The 16,752-nt window shown below is 55.9% G+C and overlaps 1 protein-coding gene across 1 annotated transcript in view; it reads right to left on the reverse strand.

The window, feature by feature from the left end:
- Positions 1-1,696: 1,696 nt before the first annotated feature.
- SULT4A1 (sulfotransferase family 4A member 1) overlaps positions 1,697-16,752 on the reverse strand; it is a 33,000-nt gene continuing 17,944 nt past the window's right edge. The window contains exons 3-7 of the mRNA XM_032261404.1: positions 15,134-15,214; positions 14,272-14,398; positions 10,417-10,511; positions 6,137-6,275; positions 1,697-3,280 (exon numbers count right to left, since the gene is read on the reverse strand). Of these exons, the coding sequence (XP_032117295.1) occupies positions 3,168-3,280; positions 6,137-6,275; positions 10,417-10,511; positions 14,272-14,398; positions 15,134-15,214 (555 nt within the window). The 3' untranslated portion in view covers positions 1,697-3,167. The remainder of the gene's footprint in view (positions 3,281-6,136; positions 6,276-10,416; positions 10,512-14,271; positions 14,399-15,133; positions 15,215-16,752) is intronic.

The following is a 16,752-nucleotide window of genomic DNA, read 5'->3' on the forward strand; positions in this document are numbered from 1 at the left end:
CACATGTATGGCAATGCTTTGTTGGTCCCAAAATACTTTTTGGAATCTCAATTGGTCTGTGAAATCAAAATGCCAGGCAATCACTGGCTTACACTCAGAGGGCTCTGACATTCGAGAATGCTGTGGTGGATTGCTGTAAAGGGACTAGCCCGAGGGCTGCCCAGGACTCTCGCCCATTCTCTGCCTGTCCAGGTGTTCCTCACCCTCAGGACGCAGCTCAGATCCCACACCCCCATGCCATTGAGCCAGCCCGATGACTCCCTCCTCCTGACCCTGGCTACCTCGTAGTTCTTAGAGCACCTTTCGCCTTGGCTTGTTTTCCCAGCCTTAGCTCCAGGTGAGCACAGCAGGAACTATGCTCAGAAGCCAGCACACGAAGACCTGAGACCACAGACCCCTAAGGAACCTTGGAGATGCTCTCAGACAGTCCCTGCCCCACTTTGCAGATGGAGTGACTCACAGCCGGGACAAAGGTCCCCTCGCTCACGCCCGAGGTCTACCCACACAGCAGCCAGGGGAGCTTCTAAAAATGCAAAGCAGGTGGTGTTCTTCTGAGTAAGCCCTCCCAAGGCTTCCTATCTTAGTACAAAAGCTGAAATCTCATGACCTGTGTATGAGGCCCTCTAGCTGGCTCGTAGCTACCCCTCCAAAACCAAGCACCTGCCAGCACACTGCCCACCCAGCTACAGCCGGGCCCCCCACTGCTCAGCACCATCTCCTCAGAGGCCCTTCCCCCAGCTCCCATTCTTCCACGGGTATATTCCCTGTCCCTTTACAGCACACTTGAGCCTGAACTCATCTTGGGTTCCGTCGCCTGTTTCCTCCACTGGAATGCAAACTCCACGGAAGCAGGGCTTTCTCTCCCCACTGCCGCATCCTCAGGGCCTGGAACAGCGCCTGGCACAGAGCAGGTGCAGTCGAATGACCGACTCCATAAAGCAAGGTGCAACATCAACCACACAGGGATGAATGGACGTGGCTAAATGGGCACTGCCTGGGGCTGCCGGTGCACTGACTGCATCCTGGCTGCTTGATGACATGTGGCTAATACATGACAAAAGGGCAAGCCCTCTAGGGCACAGCAGACCAGACATTTGATTAATTAGCTCAGGGTCTGTGTTAATTCTAGGTGCCTAAATAATGTCTAGGATTTCACCCGAGACCTGGAAGCAGTAGTTCACGTGACAGTAAACATGTTTCGGAAGGCTCAAGCTTTCTTAAGGAAAGCAATGCCCTGGACTTTCCTTCCACAAGAAATCAGCAAGACAGACTCTGGAATTCCCGGTGGGGAAGCCCAGTTGGCGGGCCAGCCTCAGGCACCGCAGTGCACAATGCTGGACACGGGCTCCCAGGCAGACTGGGAGTTGCCCACACCTGGAACCAAGGTGCACCCACCTCTCCCCATGCTTTTCTCCTTTCTCCACCCCCATTTATAGAAGTGATCAGAGATGAATGAGGAAATGGGGGGTAGCTGACGCCCTGGAAAGTCTGAATTTGAGTGAAATAATGGGGATAAGTGACCCCTTGGCAAGTCTGAATTCTGCTTCATCAAAGCCCAACCCGGGCCTGTTTCCCTCTACTGTCAACCCCAGGGAATGGGGTGTCAATGGGGCCCACATTCATGCTGTCCCAGGCGCCGAGGGCACCACAACAGAGGCCCCCTCTGCCCCCCTAGTACACAGGCTCGACGCAATGCCGGGAATGTGTCTTTATTAAAGATGCAAGCAAGCACAGGAGGATCATGTGTAGTGCTCAGTAACATCCATACAGTACTAAAAATAGAAAAATAGAAATGAAATTTCACAGAAAGCAGCCTCCCTCACAGAAACATAGGCAAGGTGCTGCTGAGCCCACCGTGTGATGCCACGTGCCACCTGCCTGGCCACACTTCTCCCCTTTACAAACAAAAACACAAGCTCCTCTCTGCACCCGTTTCAAAGACAGCACCAAGAACGGAGACCCCTTCCATAGCAGCAACCCTCCTGACCACCACTTTGGGTGCTTCCCAGCCATATGAATGACAGAGACAGCCCTGGTCCCCACAGGGTTGGCTGGCTGCGCCCCCGTGTCTCCATCGCTTCAGCGACTTTGGGCCAGAAAATTAGGCAGTGAAGCAATAAACACCTCACCTTTACTCCCTCAGATACGCGGAGGGACGAGGTGGACAGACACGAAATCGGCCGTGCCAGCCTGATCTGAGTGAAACAGGGCTACACTCGCAAAATGGCCCTCCCACGGCTGAGTGTCTCAGGTGCACAGAACAAACTGAATGATAAGGACCCAGGGTTTTTAGAAATTTACTATTAAGCATCTGCTTGCCAGCATTAGCAGGCCATCACTTCGGGAAACAAAAGTAAAGCTGCAGAATTAAGCTCAAATTCCGAGCGCAACTCGGTCCTTTGGTGGCCGACTCTCCGCTCGTTGCATGCAAATGCTCCTGACTGCATGAGACTCCCATCTGCTGGCCTCACCCGGCAGCTTCCCTCAGCACATGTCCCGCGGGCCCCTTGTCTTGGGCCTTTGGAAGTCTCTGGCAGAGGGACGTCCTTTCTGAAGACCTAGTGAACGGTTTCTGCTTTATTTCAGGAAGGTTCTGAAGAAGTGAACTCCATCAGAATAAAGTGTCCAGATTCCCCCCAACATACCTAACTCATCCTCTGTTCCCACCATCAGCTCAGAACCAAGTGAGAACAGAATGGCTGTGCCTTAGATAATAAAACTACAAAAATAAAGAGTTAACCCTGAGATCTTTCTACCATTCGGGTGTGGCTCGCTCCTGATTCCCCTTGGAAATGAACTTTTATTTGGTTTACTGACATTTCTGTAGATTTCCAGTGAAAAGCTCTATAAAATACAATAAATAATACGGGGTTGAAAAGGCAAACATTCTAGTTGCATATATTACAGGCTTTATCCTTGCGGTCCAGGCCCTCGGAACTGCAATGTGGAGACTGTATTCAGACACGGAGAGGCTGCACGTGCTAGAGGCGAGACAGCTGCCCTGGGCTGGGAATCACCACGCTCCCTCTGCTCCCGCCGCTCTTCCCTTCCCCGCTGTTTCACACGCTGCTTCGAGTTTGTCCAGCAAGTAATAAATGAATGCATACAGGACTTTTGGCTAGTACGGTGTCTGGGTATTGTGAGCATGCAGATTGTTGTTTCTGTTATTATAAATAAAAGTCAAACGTGAGGTCACACTTTCCCATCTTCTGTTTATACACCAAGTCAAACTTCTCATTCATGGAGACAGTGAAGATGTCCTTCCACAGCCCAACTCTCCCTGAAATGCAAACAAGAGAAGAACTGCTGTGGCCTCTTGCTGTCGGGGCAGCTGCTGAACTAAAGGAAGCCTTGGAAATGGATCTGGAACATTCCAGATCTATTCCTGGACCCCTCTGAACTTGGCCTATGGGAGCAGGAAGGACCATCTGAGCTACAGACCAGGTGGGTCCCCTAACATCTGAAACTACTGGATGTGACAAAACATGACCTGCACCAACTTCCCTTTGAGGCTGTGGTGCACTGAGCCACAACCACCTCCGGGTGCCCTTCCATACCCCCTACTGGGGCCTGCCAGGGAGGCTCTACTCCTGTTCAGTGTTGAGTCCCCAGCACCTAGAACGGCACCTGGCATGTGGTCAATGTTTAATAAACATCCCAGGAACGAGTGTGATCTGCCGTGGGAGGGCCCTGCTCAGGGCATCGCAGGCAGCTCTGGCCGTCCCCAGCCCATTATTCACTCGAAGCTCAACAGCGCCACCAGGGCGTCACTGGCTTCGGGAGAATTTGAAAAGGAAAAAAAATCCAGGGTGCAGAAAATTTTACAGCAGGTAGGAAGCCCTCTTGACTGGGCCAAAGGTGAGAATTTCAAGGAGCCTGCCCTTGCAAACCCTGGGGAGGAATTTAAAGTGAATAAAACAGTCGCGGCATTAGCTAGCTTTAGAGACTAGATGCAAAATGTGCACTGCAGTGAGAATTCCCATAGTCAACAATATAATGAGTGTGGGCACAGCCCCCAGCTGCTCTGTCCCAGGCTTGGTCAGAAACCCAGAACTCTTCCCGGCAGCCACAAAGGACGGTTGAGCCGTGGGCTAAGCTGTGGGCACCGGTCTGCGCTGGTTTATGAAGCCTTTGGAAAAACAAAAGAGAGAGCTAAAAATGACAAGAAGCCCTTGCTCCCACTGTTAATATAAAACCTTAGGTTGGTCTGATCCATTAGAAACGGTGACTGTGAAGATGTCTGGAGGGGGGTTCTGAACTTCCCAGTTACGGGAGCTGTGAGTACATCACCCGAGTATTGGCTCCCTGTTTTTAAAGAACTGCTCGTTTAGGATTCTTTCCATTGTCAGCACCTCTGAGATCAGAGCTCTGTCTCCAGCAAACGTCCTTCATTAGTTGGTGCTTGCCCAGGCAGGAACTCAGGTGTGAAACTGCAGCCCTGCAAATGTGAGCTAAAATGCCCAACGCCACACAGACTTTCTCTTTGGTAACAAAAAATTATCAATGTTGGAGAGAAAAAAAATGTCTTGCAACCCTTTAATGATACCTAAGGGACAGAAGTAGAAGGTACTAAAGCTACTAGTGCAACCAAACTATATTTCCCCGTGATTATTTTTCTCAGCTGAGACAGCTGAGCACTCATCAGAGGAGTCACCCACCTGGTTTAGGATTTGGAATCAAGACAATTTATGCTGTGACATGAATCAAATCTAAGCAATGCAGCTGGCTACTCGGCCCTGCATTCTCACCAACTCAAGGAGATCTTCCGAGCAAAGAGGCAATGTGCTAAAAGAAAACAAACCAAAGAACTGAAATAAAGCAAAACCAAGGTAAACCACGACAAAGCAAACCCAAGGGAAGGAGCATATGGGCACACAGTATGTTCTCCACGCTGCTTCGCCACACACACGAACCAAAAGGGGTATTTTGGAGAAGGTCACATCCAAGGATAACAAAACACAGCAAAAGCAAAACTAAAAAGGAGCAAATAAATGTTAAATAATAAATATTTATGAAGATGCAGCCAGGAAATAAGTGGCGAGGTATTTTGGTTCAGCTAACTTCGTCCTGAAGGAGTCCACTGCTCTGCCTTTATAAAGAAGGCACTTTGCACTGACCTTCTGCACAGCCCTTAGACATGATCAGCCCCTTTTCCGAGAACAAAAAGTTGCAGAAGCTCAAGGCCTGACCTAAGCAGCGTTCCCGGAGGGCAGCTGAGCTGGAGCCTGGGGCTTCTCGAATCTGCCCCAGTCATCTCCCACTCCATCTTATGGGGGCTGCTGCTGCAGGCCCATCCACATATCTGGGCTCTCCCCTCGAACACTCTCCTCAACGGTCCATGAGGTTCATACTTACCAAGAGGCGGCCTCCTGAAGCCAAAGCCAGCACCCCGGGATTCAGGGGTTCTAAAGCCCAGCCTCTCCACCATCAGGGCCACATGCCCTTAAGGACAGGGGGAGCAACCCAGGTGGATATGGGGAGGATTCGTGTCAGGACCACTGTCCTCATCTCCAGCTGCCTCACGCCCACCGTCACTTGCCACCAAGAGCAAGGACCGGCCTCCCCCTGTGCAGCAGCTTAGCCTGGTACTGTCTGCTTCAGCTCACCACCCCGAGGTGGGCTGGGCCCCCTCTGTACTGCCTGCACCTGGAAGATGCTCGCTCAGTGTCCACTCAGTGAAGGAAGAAAAATGGTGTCTCCTTACGTGGGATCTGTCTTCCCATCCACTTCACTTAACCCTCCCACAAGTCAGTTAGAGACCGAGAAACCCTTCAGCACACTTTGCTTTGGAATGTCATCCCTTGGATCTGCTCTGTGGGGCATTTGATTTCAGGCCATCTAGGAATGGCCCCCGCTTGGAAGTATCTTGCCCACAAAGCCTGAAACACACTTCTCCAAATGAAAACACTGTTGCTTGGAGGCAATGCAAACAACAGCAGGCAGGGCACTCCATCACTCCATGAGACCGTGCCATCCACAGACACCAGCTACAGGGCACAGGCCATGGCTAGCTACGGACAGCTGTAAGGGGAGAGCAGGGAGGGCAACAGGGACCGGACCCAGCTCCCCAAGAAGGCAGAGAAAGCAGCCTGGCTGACGCAGGGAGTGCCTGGCGGGAGGCGGGGTGGGCACGTACCCCGGCCCACGGGCAGGGCCTCCGCGTTGCAGCACTGGTCCACCAGCTGGTGGCAGTGCTCCGTCAGGGCCTCCAGCTGGGCCTTGTCACAGGACACCCCCAGGAATCTGGCCAGCTGCTCCACCATCGTCACCAGGTCCTGGAAGACAAGTGCAGAGAGCAGAGCAGCCCATCAGATGCGGGGCCTTTTACTGGATATGACTCCAAACTGGGCACATACTGGTGATTTTTTACACGCGGCCTTCCTTAATGCTCACAACAAAGCTGACATCAGCCTTGTCTGGAAATAACAGTAAAAGGTTAAGAAATTGCCGAAGCATGCTCAGCTCTCAAGTGGAGATCTTGAATTCAAAACCTGGCCCTCCAGGGAGCAGACGTGAGGTCTTAATAGAGCTGTGGTTAATTTTTAACAGCAGCAAGAAGTAAAACACATATTTCAGAACCTGGTTCTTGTGAGGACCAAGACCTAACGGGCTCCTCTTTCCCTTCCTGCTGCCTGTCAGCTGGAGTCTGGGCTGGCCTTTGGGAACACAGGGAGGCCCCTCGGGTCTCCAGACAGCCCTGAACCAGGGAGGAAGCCCGATTCATCACAGGCAAGATTCCGTCACACTGCCATACCCTGCCCCATTATTTTACCACGCCTGACAGCGAAATGTCACTGACATGGCTAACAGTCTTGAGGGGCCACCCCCCAGCTCCCCACCCCTCACCATCCTCTCCCCAGGAGATAAGGAGGCGCCTCATCTTCTCAGAACCATGAGCTGTCACCTAGAGGTGCCTTGGTCCCCATTAGGAAAATGCTGGAGGCTGTTTCCTCTCTGGAAGGTTTGTAAAGCAAGTTAGCATAGGAAAGCCTCTGAAAAGTCCTACAGTGAAAAGACAATTTCATTTCTGTAATGCAGCACTTCAGAAACCTTAAAACATCCTCTGATGGCTGTTGTGAGTGTCAGCCCCTCCCTGAATCCCACAGCGCACTGGACTCGGCAGCAGCTGCTGCAGGGTCTGATTCTGGCCTCGAGCTGCCTCCCATGGGGAGGGGCGGGGTGCACCCAGGCACGGGGTTTGACTCAGAGTCAGAGGAACGGTTATCAGAGAATGAGCCGAGGAATAAAAAGAGCTCCCTTTCCCTTGCCCTGCCGCCAAGTATTCTACCTAAAAGAAAAAAATCAGCCTGCTGGAGCGGCCAGCAGAATCCTCGTGGGGCAGCTCACTGCCAGTGTGACGTCCATCTCGGAGGAAGGGGCGGTGCTGCCAGGCTGCGTCCAGCAACATGCCACAGGACGACTGCTGGTTATGAAAACCAGCGGGGATCAGGCAGCACCCAGGTCGGCCAGCAGGTGACGGCCCACTCACCCATCTGAGCCTCACATTCCCACCTGGAACTCACAACACGCAGCAGCAAGAGGATGCACGCCATGGCACAGAGCCAGCGTGTCTGGGTCGAGCCTTGGCACTGGCAGGTACTAGCGTCCCACCCGTAACTGGTGAGAACACCCTGCAACGTGACTGCGTGGATGAAGTGGGGAATACCGGGGGTGCCTGGCACAGTGCCTGGCTCGTGGGAAAAGCCACGGTAATTGTGGTGCCATGGAGCCCAGGCAGTGAGGGCTCCGGCAGGAAGCATCCCTCCCAAACCCGGGGTGAGAGCACACTGAATGCACACCACAGTCCTGGAGACAACCAGGGGCACTCAGGGCTAGTTTTCTGGAGTAAGATGTAAACAATATTAATTCCTAGAAATGTGATTACAGCCACTTAATCTCTATTAAAACAAGCCATTACTGAAGTTCCTAAAGAAAGAATAAACCCAAAGTAAAATGCTGACCGTCCTAGGAATGGCATTTAGTCACTCAGCCCGGCTTTGGGAGAAAATGAAGTCTCGGCACTGGCCCCGGCAGCTCTGAAAGGTGCAGGCAAGGCTGGTGGCCTTGCCCCGAGAGACTGAAAGCGACAGGTCTGACCACTTTCACTGGGGAGCCCAGAAGGCAGAAAGAATGAACTTTCCTTGGGGCTTGGAAGAAAGTGTGTGTTCGTACCTTAAAGCTTCGGTCCCCATCACTGAGGAAGTTGAAGCTGCAGGAAGAAACTGCTGCTCCCACAGCTGCCCCCAGCTCTGTGCCGCTGGCCAGGCTGGGTGCTCTTCCTATTCACCTTCTCATGCTGGGGCCTTCACCGGCCCTGGGCAGTGCGTGTCCAATGCCATGTCACAGGTGGCATAATAGTGATCAGCTGACAGACACACCCAATGCCCCAGAATTCCACTCCTGGGCGTGGGCCCAATAAGCACCAATGCCAACGCCCACCGAGACTCAAGGTTCACAGAGACTTTATTTGTGACCACCCCAAAATGAAAACGACCTGAGCGCCCTGCAAAGCTGGCTGAAGAAGCTGTAGTCTCTTCACGCTGCCATGGAGACTGACACAGCAAGGAAAGGAACAGAGCTCTGCACCACGCAGGTGGAGGAGGCTCAGTCTGTGCAGAAGCCAGACAGCAAAACACAGGAGAATCCCACACCCGGCAGAGGTTCCGAAGCACGTAACGCCAAGCTCCGCTGAGGGAGGTCAGAGTGCGCAGTGGCCTCTGGGAAGGAGGGGTGTCAACTGCAAGAAGCTGGAATGTTCTGGTTCTGGAAGGTGACTGCCCAGAAGTGACAGGTAAAAAGCTGTCAAGCCCGGCATGTGTGCGGAGTACCCCTCACTGTGCATGGTACCTCCACAAAAAGGTACAGGCAGGCAGACCTGCACAGAGGTGCTGCTCACACAGTCCTCCCAGGCACACAGTGACGGTGGTGCTGTCACCTCCCCACTCCACGGAGGCCTGGGGTGGTCAGGACTCTGCCTGAGCAGCCCGTGTCCAGAGCCCACACTGTTCCCTGGCACCACAGAAAACCGCAGCCAGCGGCTCCACAGAGGTCAGCAGCAGCACCAGCACTCCAACCTGCCTGGACCACACTCACCTCTACTACACCGTCCTCTGGGCGTGGGCAGGGACCCTAAACGTGGCTCTGTCTCAAGCTGTGTGGACAAGAGGCAGAGAGGGGGTGGGAAGCCCACGCATGGAGTCAGACAGGCTCACCCAGCAGTCGGCTCCATGTGTGCGACCCTGGACGGCCACATGACCTCACTCTTTCCTCATGGTGACACAGAGCCACGGTGAGGTCCCATTCGGGAAACCTGCAGCATGCATCAGCTGGCAGCAGACCCACAGATGGGGTCCTTCCTGCACACCAAGCAAGCCCTGAAAGGCCACGCTCCTGCGAAGGTCGACCTGGCTCGTGCAGACCACAGGCCCAGGTGCAAGGGCACGAAGAAACCCAAAGGTCACCGCAGCAAACACAAGGCACACACCCCACCCCAGGGCCACGAGACATATACCCCACCTCAGCAGGGGACCTCCATGGCTCTGTTTAGTCAGGTCTGGAGTCTTCCTGCAGGTGTGGGGGAAGCACGAGGCCGGCCTTCCTGCCCTGGACTTCTGACCTCCACCCCCAACACTGGCTCACCTCCCCCACACTCGCTCTCCTCTCTGTCTACTGGCCGACCTCCTCCCCATCCCAGCTCCCACGGGCTGCTATTCAACCTAAACCTGCTTGTCTGTCAGCCACTGGCACAAGCAGCCCCGCAGCCTGGCCTTGTCTGTCCGCTACACCGACATGGTTTCCCAGCGGGGGCTCAGGCCTCCGCCTCACAGAAGCAGCTCTCGGTCCACGCCTGCACCCCATCCTCGCTCCTCTTCCCCAAAGGCCAGGCCACAGGTGTCTCCCGCCTGCCCTGCCCCTGCCACCGCAGCCCCTCTGCCCAGGCTCCAGCCTCCAAGCCTTCCTGCCTCTGCCTGCACAAGGACCTTGTCCCATTTGTCCTTTTCAACTCCTCCCCCGGCTCCTGCCTCCTCCCAACACCTAGAAAATGCTCAGTCTGTTCCGTGGTGACCCAGGCTCCACAAGCTACAAGCTGCCTCGTCTCACTGCAGACACTGGCCTCTCAATGCCCTATCAACCGCCACTGTACAGCACCGCAAAGGCCCCCTGATAAGCCAAGCCCCAGTCCCCTCCCCATGCCCACCTTCCTGGGTCCCTCAGCCTCAAATGGCATTGCTGCCCCAGTCCATCTCATGCTTTGAGAGGCTGCTCCCCACATCTCCAACCCTCCTCCAGCCCACGGACTGTCCCACCCCCTCCTGTCCCTCCTCAGGCTTCTTCTCCTCCTCCCACGTGCCCACTGGAAAGGGCTCTTGCATCAGTAGCTCCGGGCCGGCTGAAGGCCAGGGCAGCAGCACTCACCCGATGCATGTCTTCATACTTGAGAAAAAGCACGTTCGAGTCCATGCGGTGCTCCCAGAACTCCTGCACGTGCTCAAACCACGAGCCGTAGCCCACTGCAGAGACAGGGGACAGGGTGAGCCACAGCTGGGCAGGAGAAGCACGCACATGAGGTCATCCCCAGCCCACAGGGCGGCCCTCCTGCTGCCACGCAGCTGTGATGAGGACATCATGATCCCTGCAGACAAGCCTTGCAAATGAGGACATCATAATCCCTGCGGACAAGCCTGGCAAAGGCCCCGAGGCACTCACGTCCTGAGTCATCCCAGCCCTCCCACCTTCAACACGCCTTGAAGGCCTGACCATGGGAGTGGCAGCCTCTGAGAAGGTGGCCTCCACGGTACCTGGCAGTAGCTCACAACAGTGCCCGTCACTTTATCTCCTTAACAAGTGGTCTCCGGGAAGAGAACAGAGCCCAGAGGGGAAGAGGCCACTAGAGTTTGCTGGTGGGGACAGAGTAGGGTCCAGGAGCTGAAGGACAGATCCAGAACATGGGGCCCTGCCAGGCAGGAATAAACCAAGGAACTCTCCATGGGACCCGAAAGCTGAAGATGGGCATGGAGTCCTGTCCTGACCTCCAAGAGGCCAGTGCTCCCGTACCCACACCTCAGCCCTGCGTTTCCTGCGTGACCCAAGCTGCCTCAGAGCCCCTGGTGTGGGGTGGGGCACACAGGCAGGGACCAACTAATGGAGTCTCCAGCCCGCTTTGCAGTGTTCTTTTTTTTTTTGAGACTGAGTTTCACTCTTGTTGCCCAGGCTGGATGGCAATGGCATGATCTCAGCTCACTGCAACCTCCGCCTCCAGGGTTCAAATGATTCTCCTGCCTCAGCCTCCCGAGTAGCTGGGATTACAGGCATGCATCACCATGCCTGGCTAATTGTGTATTTTTAGTAGAGACGTTTCTCCATGTTGGTCAGGCTGGTCTTGAACTCCTGACCTTGTGATTCACCCACCTTGGCCTCCCAAAGTGCTGGGATTACAGGCATGAGCCACCGCGCCTGACCCTGCAGTGTTCTTTATAAAAAGCACAAATCCTCTCCTGCTGGCCACATGCCCTGCCCACACTGAGGGTTTCTTCCAAGGGGACCTCCATATGACAGAGAGGAAGGCGTCCATTAAGGATGACCGGGCAGTGCGCGGCGGACTCTGCTGAGCAGTGGGAAGCGGCCCACTGGATGAGGCCCGTAGAGATTCCTCTGCTGGGCCCTGCCCCCAGGTTGCTGAGAATTCCCAGAAAGGAGCTGCACCCACGCCCCACCAAAACCTCCACTTTCTGTGGAATAAAGCTGAGTCCAGAGAAGGAACAAAGACTTGCCCAAGTCAGCAAAAAGATCATGGGGGCCCAGACAGGGAAGCCCAAGGTGCCCAACTGCTGGCCTGTCCGGGGGGGATCTAAGTCCACGCAGATGAGCCCCTGGGGCAGAAGGGAGAGTCAAATGGCTCTGCGAACGTCGAAGGTAAAGAAAGCCCCCACTTCATTCCAAGGAAGAATGTGAGAAGATGTCAAAAGCAGGCATCCCGGTGACATGGAGGTGCACAGGAAAGAGTGTTAGGACCCTGGAAGAAGCAAGGCACGAAGGACTGCACACGTGGTCCTGTGCTGATGTGGGGAGCAAGTGCACCCAGTGCCCTGGGCAGCAGAGGGAACAGGAATCAGTGGCGGGCTGCTGGGTAGTGAGCCTTCCCACGGGAATGGCTAAGAGGAGCGGGGGATGCCGGGCCCTCCACACCTTTCCTTGGGCTCCACGCTTCTCTGTGAAAAGGGAAGGCAATCGTCCATCTGAAATACTAAGAATAACAAAACCTCACTGCCCACCCCAGAGAAGACACAGACACAGAAGCTGTGTGCCACAATGCAGGTACCACAGAGAGCCTGTCTACACAGTGTTCTCCCACTGCGGGTGTCACAGGGAGCCTGTCTACGCAGTGTCCTCACACTGCGGGTGTCACAGGGAGCCTGTCACAGGCATCCTCACTGCAGGCGTCACCGGCCTCCAGGGCCCTGTGCCCTGAGGCGTGCAGAGCGTGGCCGCCATCTGCGAGGCTGTTTACGCAGGTCCCCTGTGCCGCCCTGCGCCGCAGCCTCGGACCGCAGCCTGCCTGGACACGGTGAGCTTTCGGGGTTCCTGTGCATGTTTGTTTCCAACTTCTTCAGGACGTCAGGCAGGGAGGGCCGGCAGCCCTCAGGACGTGTGCACTCACGGGGTGACAATGAAGGACGGAGCACAGGAGTGCGAGTGGGCTGTCTGAGGGTTTGCTGTGACCAAGGCACCTGTGTGTGACCTTGCACTCCGTGGAGGACAGGCCTGTGACTGGCGACATGGAGAGGCCTCTATTAACGTAAGTTTTAACTGCTCTGGCCTGAGCAAGAAGTTCGTAGCCTCTTCCACGTGCTGGTCTGAATGTGGCAGCCTCTGGCCATTTGTGGGTGTTGTCCTCATGCTCTGCAGAGAGCAGAGTCCTTGCTGGACCCTAGGAAACGGCTTCAGAATTCCATGAGTGGTTGCTCCAAATGCGGAGTGGATCACAAGGGCGGGTGCCAAGGCCGGAAAGCTGGGGAAGAGAGGCTAGACAGAGGCCTGGAGCAGGCTCAGGGGGCCTCGCGTACAGGTCTGGGGCCTCCTGCCCCTTTCAGGCAGGGCCAACTCTCAGCTGGCACAGTGGAAGCAGAGGCTCAGGGCGGGAAACAGAATCACTCCAGGGCTTGGAGGCACCCATGGGTTTTTAAACTGCAAGCAACAGAGTCAGTCTGTGGCGCCCTGCACCACCCTGCCAAGAGGTCCCCTTCAGCCAGGCCCGGCGGCAGCTCCAGCCTCACTGCCCTAAGCTCCACTTAAACTCAGGGGCATTAGGTTCCAGGATCTCCACTACATGCTCCATCCTAACCTTGTCACATAATCCCCCTGCAGAAGCCCTGAGAAGCCACACTCAACAATGCGGCTGAGCATGACTTCAGTTGGGAAATAAAACAAGTGTATTTTCAGCCCTGGGTAGGGAAGAGTCTCAGTGTAGATTTAATTAAAGTGCAGTGATGACACGTTTCAAAGCCCCTCTGCCTGCACACCCTACACTGCCCACTTTCTGTCCCAGGACCCCCAAAGCGATGTCTGGCATGGGGAGCCCCCTCCGGAAGGCAGGAACAGAACCGCACTGAGGAGCTCCTGCCATCACTCCTGAGGGATAGGCGGCCCAGCGGGCCACAAGAGTAGACTGGGAGCATGTGGGACCCAGACAGCATCCTGGTCCCACCTTCCTTGGGAGCAGGGCAGGGTGGAACCCAGCCTCGCTCCTCCACAGGGGCTGGAACGGAAGCCGGAGAACAGCAGCCGGCACTCTCGGCCCGGCTGTCCTCCCTCTGAGCACAAGTGTGCCCTGCCCCGGCGTCTTGCCTGTGCCTGAGTTCAGCCAAAGGCCCACGCCTGTCACCCTCAGCTAGTCTCCACACCAGCCTCTGTCACTAGCAGCAGGGATACCTGGACCTTCATTTTTACTGTTTTCATTCTCTCCCTGTTTGGAACCTAGGCAGGAAGGAGGGATGTTCTAACTGGGAACTTCTCAGACACCCCAACAGCGTGGCAGAAGAGAAGGGCTCTGGGGTCAGATGGACCTGCTCTGCCACACGCCAGCTTTACAACCTCAGCCACGCTCATGACGCCCTCAGCCTCAGTGTCCTCATCCGTGAAGTGGACCAAGGGCCTGACCTACATGGTCACTGTCACAACTGGAGGCCGAGCTGGGGAAGCACCGAGCCCCTGCCAGGCCGCCCATACAACACACCGCTCCTGTTCTGCACGCCGCCAGGCTGTAACACTCACACTTGTCATTCATAAACCTCCGGCAGAATTCCTGGAAGGTGCCTCGGTAGCTCATGGTCCGCAGAGAGCGGTGGAACTGGTAATAAGACACAACCAGGTCCTTGGGGTTGCGAGCCATGTAGATGACCTGTGGGCGACAGGAGCAGGGTGAGTTAATGGCTCCTTCCCTCCCAGGCAGGACCACCCCGACACAGGCCAGCCCACTGTGGCTGCTGGTGCACCTCACAAACCAACACCTGCTTCCAACGTCCAGTTCAGGGCCACGTGCATGGCTGCCGGGTGCTGCTGCTTCACTGTTTCAGCAGCAAGGTACCTACCCTTGTCCATGCAGTAGTGCCGGCCAGGATAATTACTTGCCGGGCGCAGTGGCTCATGCCTGGAATCCCTGCATGTTGGGAGGCTGAGGCGGGCAAATCACGAGGTCAAGAATTCGAGACCAGCCTGGCCAACATGGTGAAGCCCCATCTCCACTACAAATACAGGGCATGGTGGTGCACACCTGTAATCCCAGCTACTCAGGAGGCTGAGGCAGGAGAATCGCTTGAACCCAGGAGGCAGAGGTTGCAGTGAGCTGAGATCGTGCCATTGCATTCCAGCCTGGGCAACAAGAGTGAGACTCCCATCGGGCTTAGGCTGGCCACTGCCATGTTCAATTGTGAGGGAAAAACCAACATTAAAAACTTGGGTAAAATGCTAAAGGCACATGACCCAAGACGACCTCGGAAGGGATCTTCACACTGCGCTCCTTGGGAAGACAGCCCCCGAGGCCAGGTAAGTGCCAGGGACCTGCGTGTGTGTGGCACAGGGGCCTTAAGCTCCTCTTGGCGACACATCTCAGGAGGCAGAGGAGGTGGCAGCTTACCTTGGAGTCCCCATTGTGGAGGTCGGAGGGCAGAAAGCGGTAGGGCAGGTGGCTCTTGATGAGGCGGGGAGAAGTCAGTTCCTGCATGGAGTCAGAGGGAGAGGCAGGTCAGAGGCAGAGGTGAGAGCAAGGGGAGAAGTGGGGCCAAGAGGGGGCGGCCAGAGGAGGAAAGAAGGGGTGGGGTTCAGGGGAGGCGGATATCAGAGGGAAAGGTGGGTCTAGGGAATGGGAGGAACCAGAAGAGCAGCAGGGTAAGAGGGAGGGGTGAGAACCAAGGGGAGGGGTGAGGCCAGAGGGAGTAGGACCAGAGGATGAGGGAAGGGGTGGGGCCCAGGAGAGAAGGTTGGGGGTCAGAAGGAAAGGGCAGGGCCAGGAAAGGGAGGCAAGGCTAACATTCCCTGGTCTCCTCTCCCAGAGAGGGTCTCTGACCCAGCCAGGAGAGCCTCCCTTGTCACCTGAGACAAACGTTTGAGACATGAGCACACCCTGGCTGGACGCTGGGGGTCCCTGTCCTCAGCCTGGGGAGTCCACTTATCATAGCCACAGCCACAGGGTCTGCTTAGAGGGCCTGGGAGCTACTGGCCTGGCTTGGAGTGGCATCAGAGGACAGCCGAGGCAGCAGGAAGCACCAGGCCCAGTGGGTGCTGCCAGGCTGGTGCTGGACCGCACAGCAACCTAGCCTGATGCGCTTGCTGCTCCCACCTGCTCCATCAGCAGCCAGGGTGGTCCTGTAAACCACAGTCAGCACCATGCCCCTCTGCTCAGAGCCTGTCTTCCCAGTTGCCCTAGGAATGGGCCAAGTCCTCATGCAGCTAAAGAGCCCAGGACTGGTGCCCGCAGTCCCCAGGCTTGCCTCCTGCTCTGGAGGGCCCGGCCCCTCGCATTGTAGGGTCTCTGCTCACCAGTCCCTCTGCTCAGGACCTGCCTCAGACATCCCCATGGGAGACTTGCCGGTCCTCTCCCGATCTGCTCCCCTCCCAGTGCTGATCACTGTCTAGCCACTATGGCTTCCTGGGCTGAGAGGCTGGGGCCTGAGGCTGTCAGTTGCTGCAGCCCAATACCAACAGCAGTGCCTCGAACGTGGTGGCCCTCAGCACAAAAGTACTGAACACCTCTTAGATGGTTCCGCACGGACAAGGAGAGCAAGGCGGCCGCTCAGAGCTGAGAGGCTGGGGTGCAGAGAGGGGCCATGGAGGGCCACAAGGGTCTTATGTCATGACATGGCACTCTCAGAGATGGGTTTCGGAACGCTGCTCTAGAGGGATGGGGACAGGCATGGTGGACCCTGCAGTTATGAACATACAGGTTGGTGGCTGGAACTAAAGAGGTTCAGCAGATGGAGTCGGGGGCCTCTGGGTGTCTAAGGGGTGGGGAGCAGGGCTCTGGGGTAACATTTATTTCAATCTTGATACCAAATATTTGATGCAAACGCAACCTACTCAGCTCCCTCAGAGGAGGGCCTCCAGGGAAAAGTGAGGGGGAGGCCCAGGGCCTGCTCCCCACAAATGGCCCCTCAGCCCTGTGCCCCCCCAGGCATGGACTTCCTTTCCACCTCGCAGACTCCCTGATGCTGACGTGTCACTCACACCCTGATCAGGTTCCAGGTCACTGCAGCTCAG

This window comes from Sapajus apella, unplaced genomic scaffold, assembly GCF_009761245.1.
Source record: "Sapajus apella isolate SASKATOON/1434 unplaced genomic scaffold, GSC_monkey_1.0 scaffold123, whole genome shotgun sequence".
Taxonomy (NCBI): domain Eukaryota; kingdom Metazoa; phylum Chordata; class Mammalia; order Primates; family Cebidae; genus Sapajus; species Sapajus apella.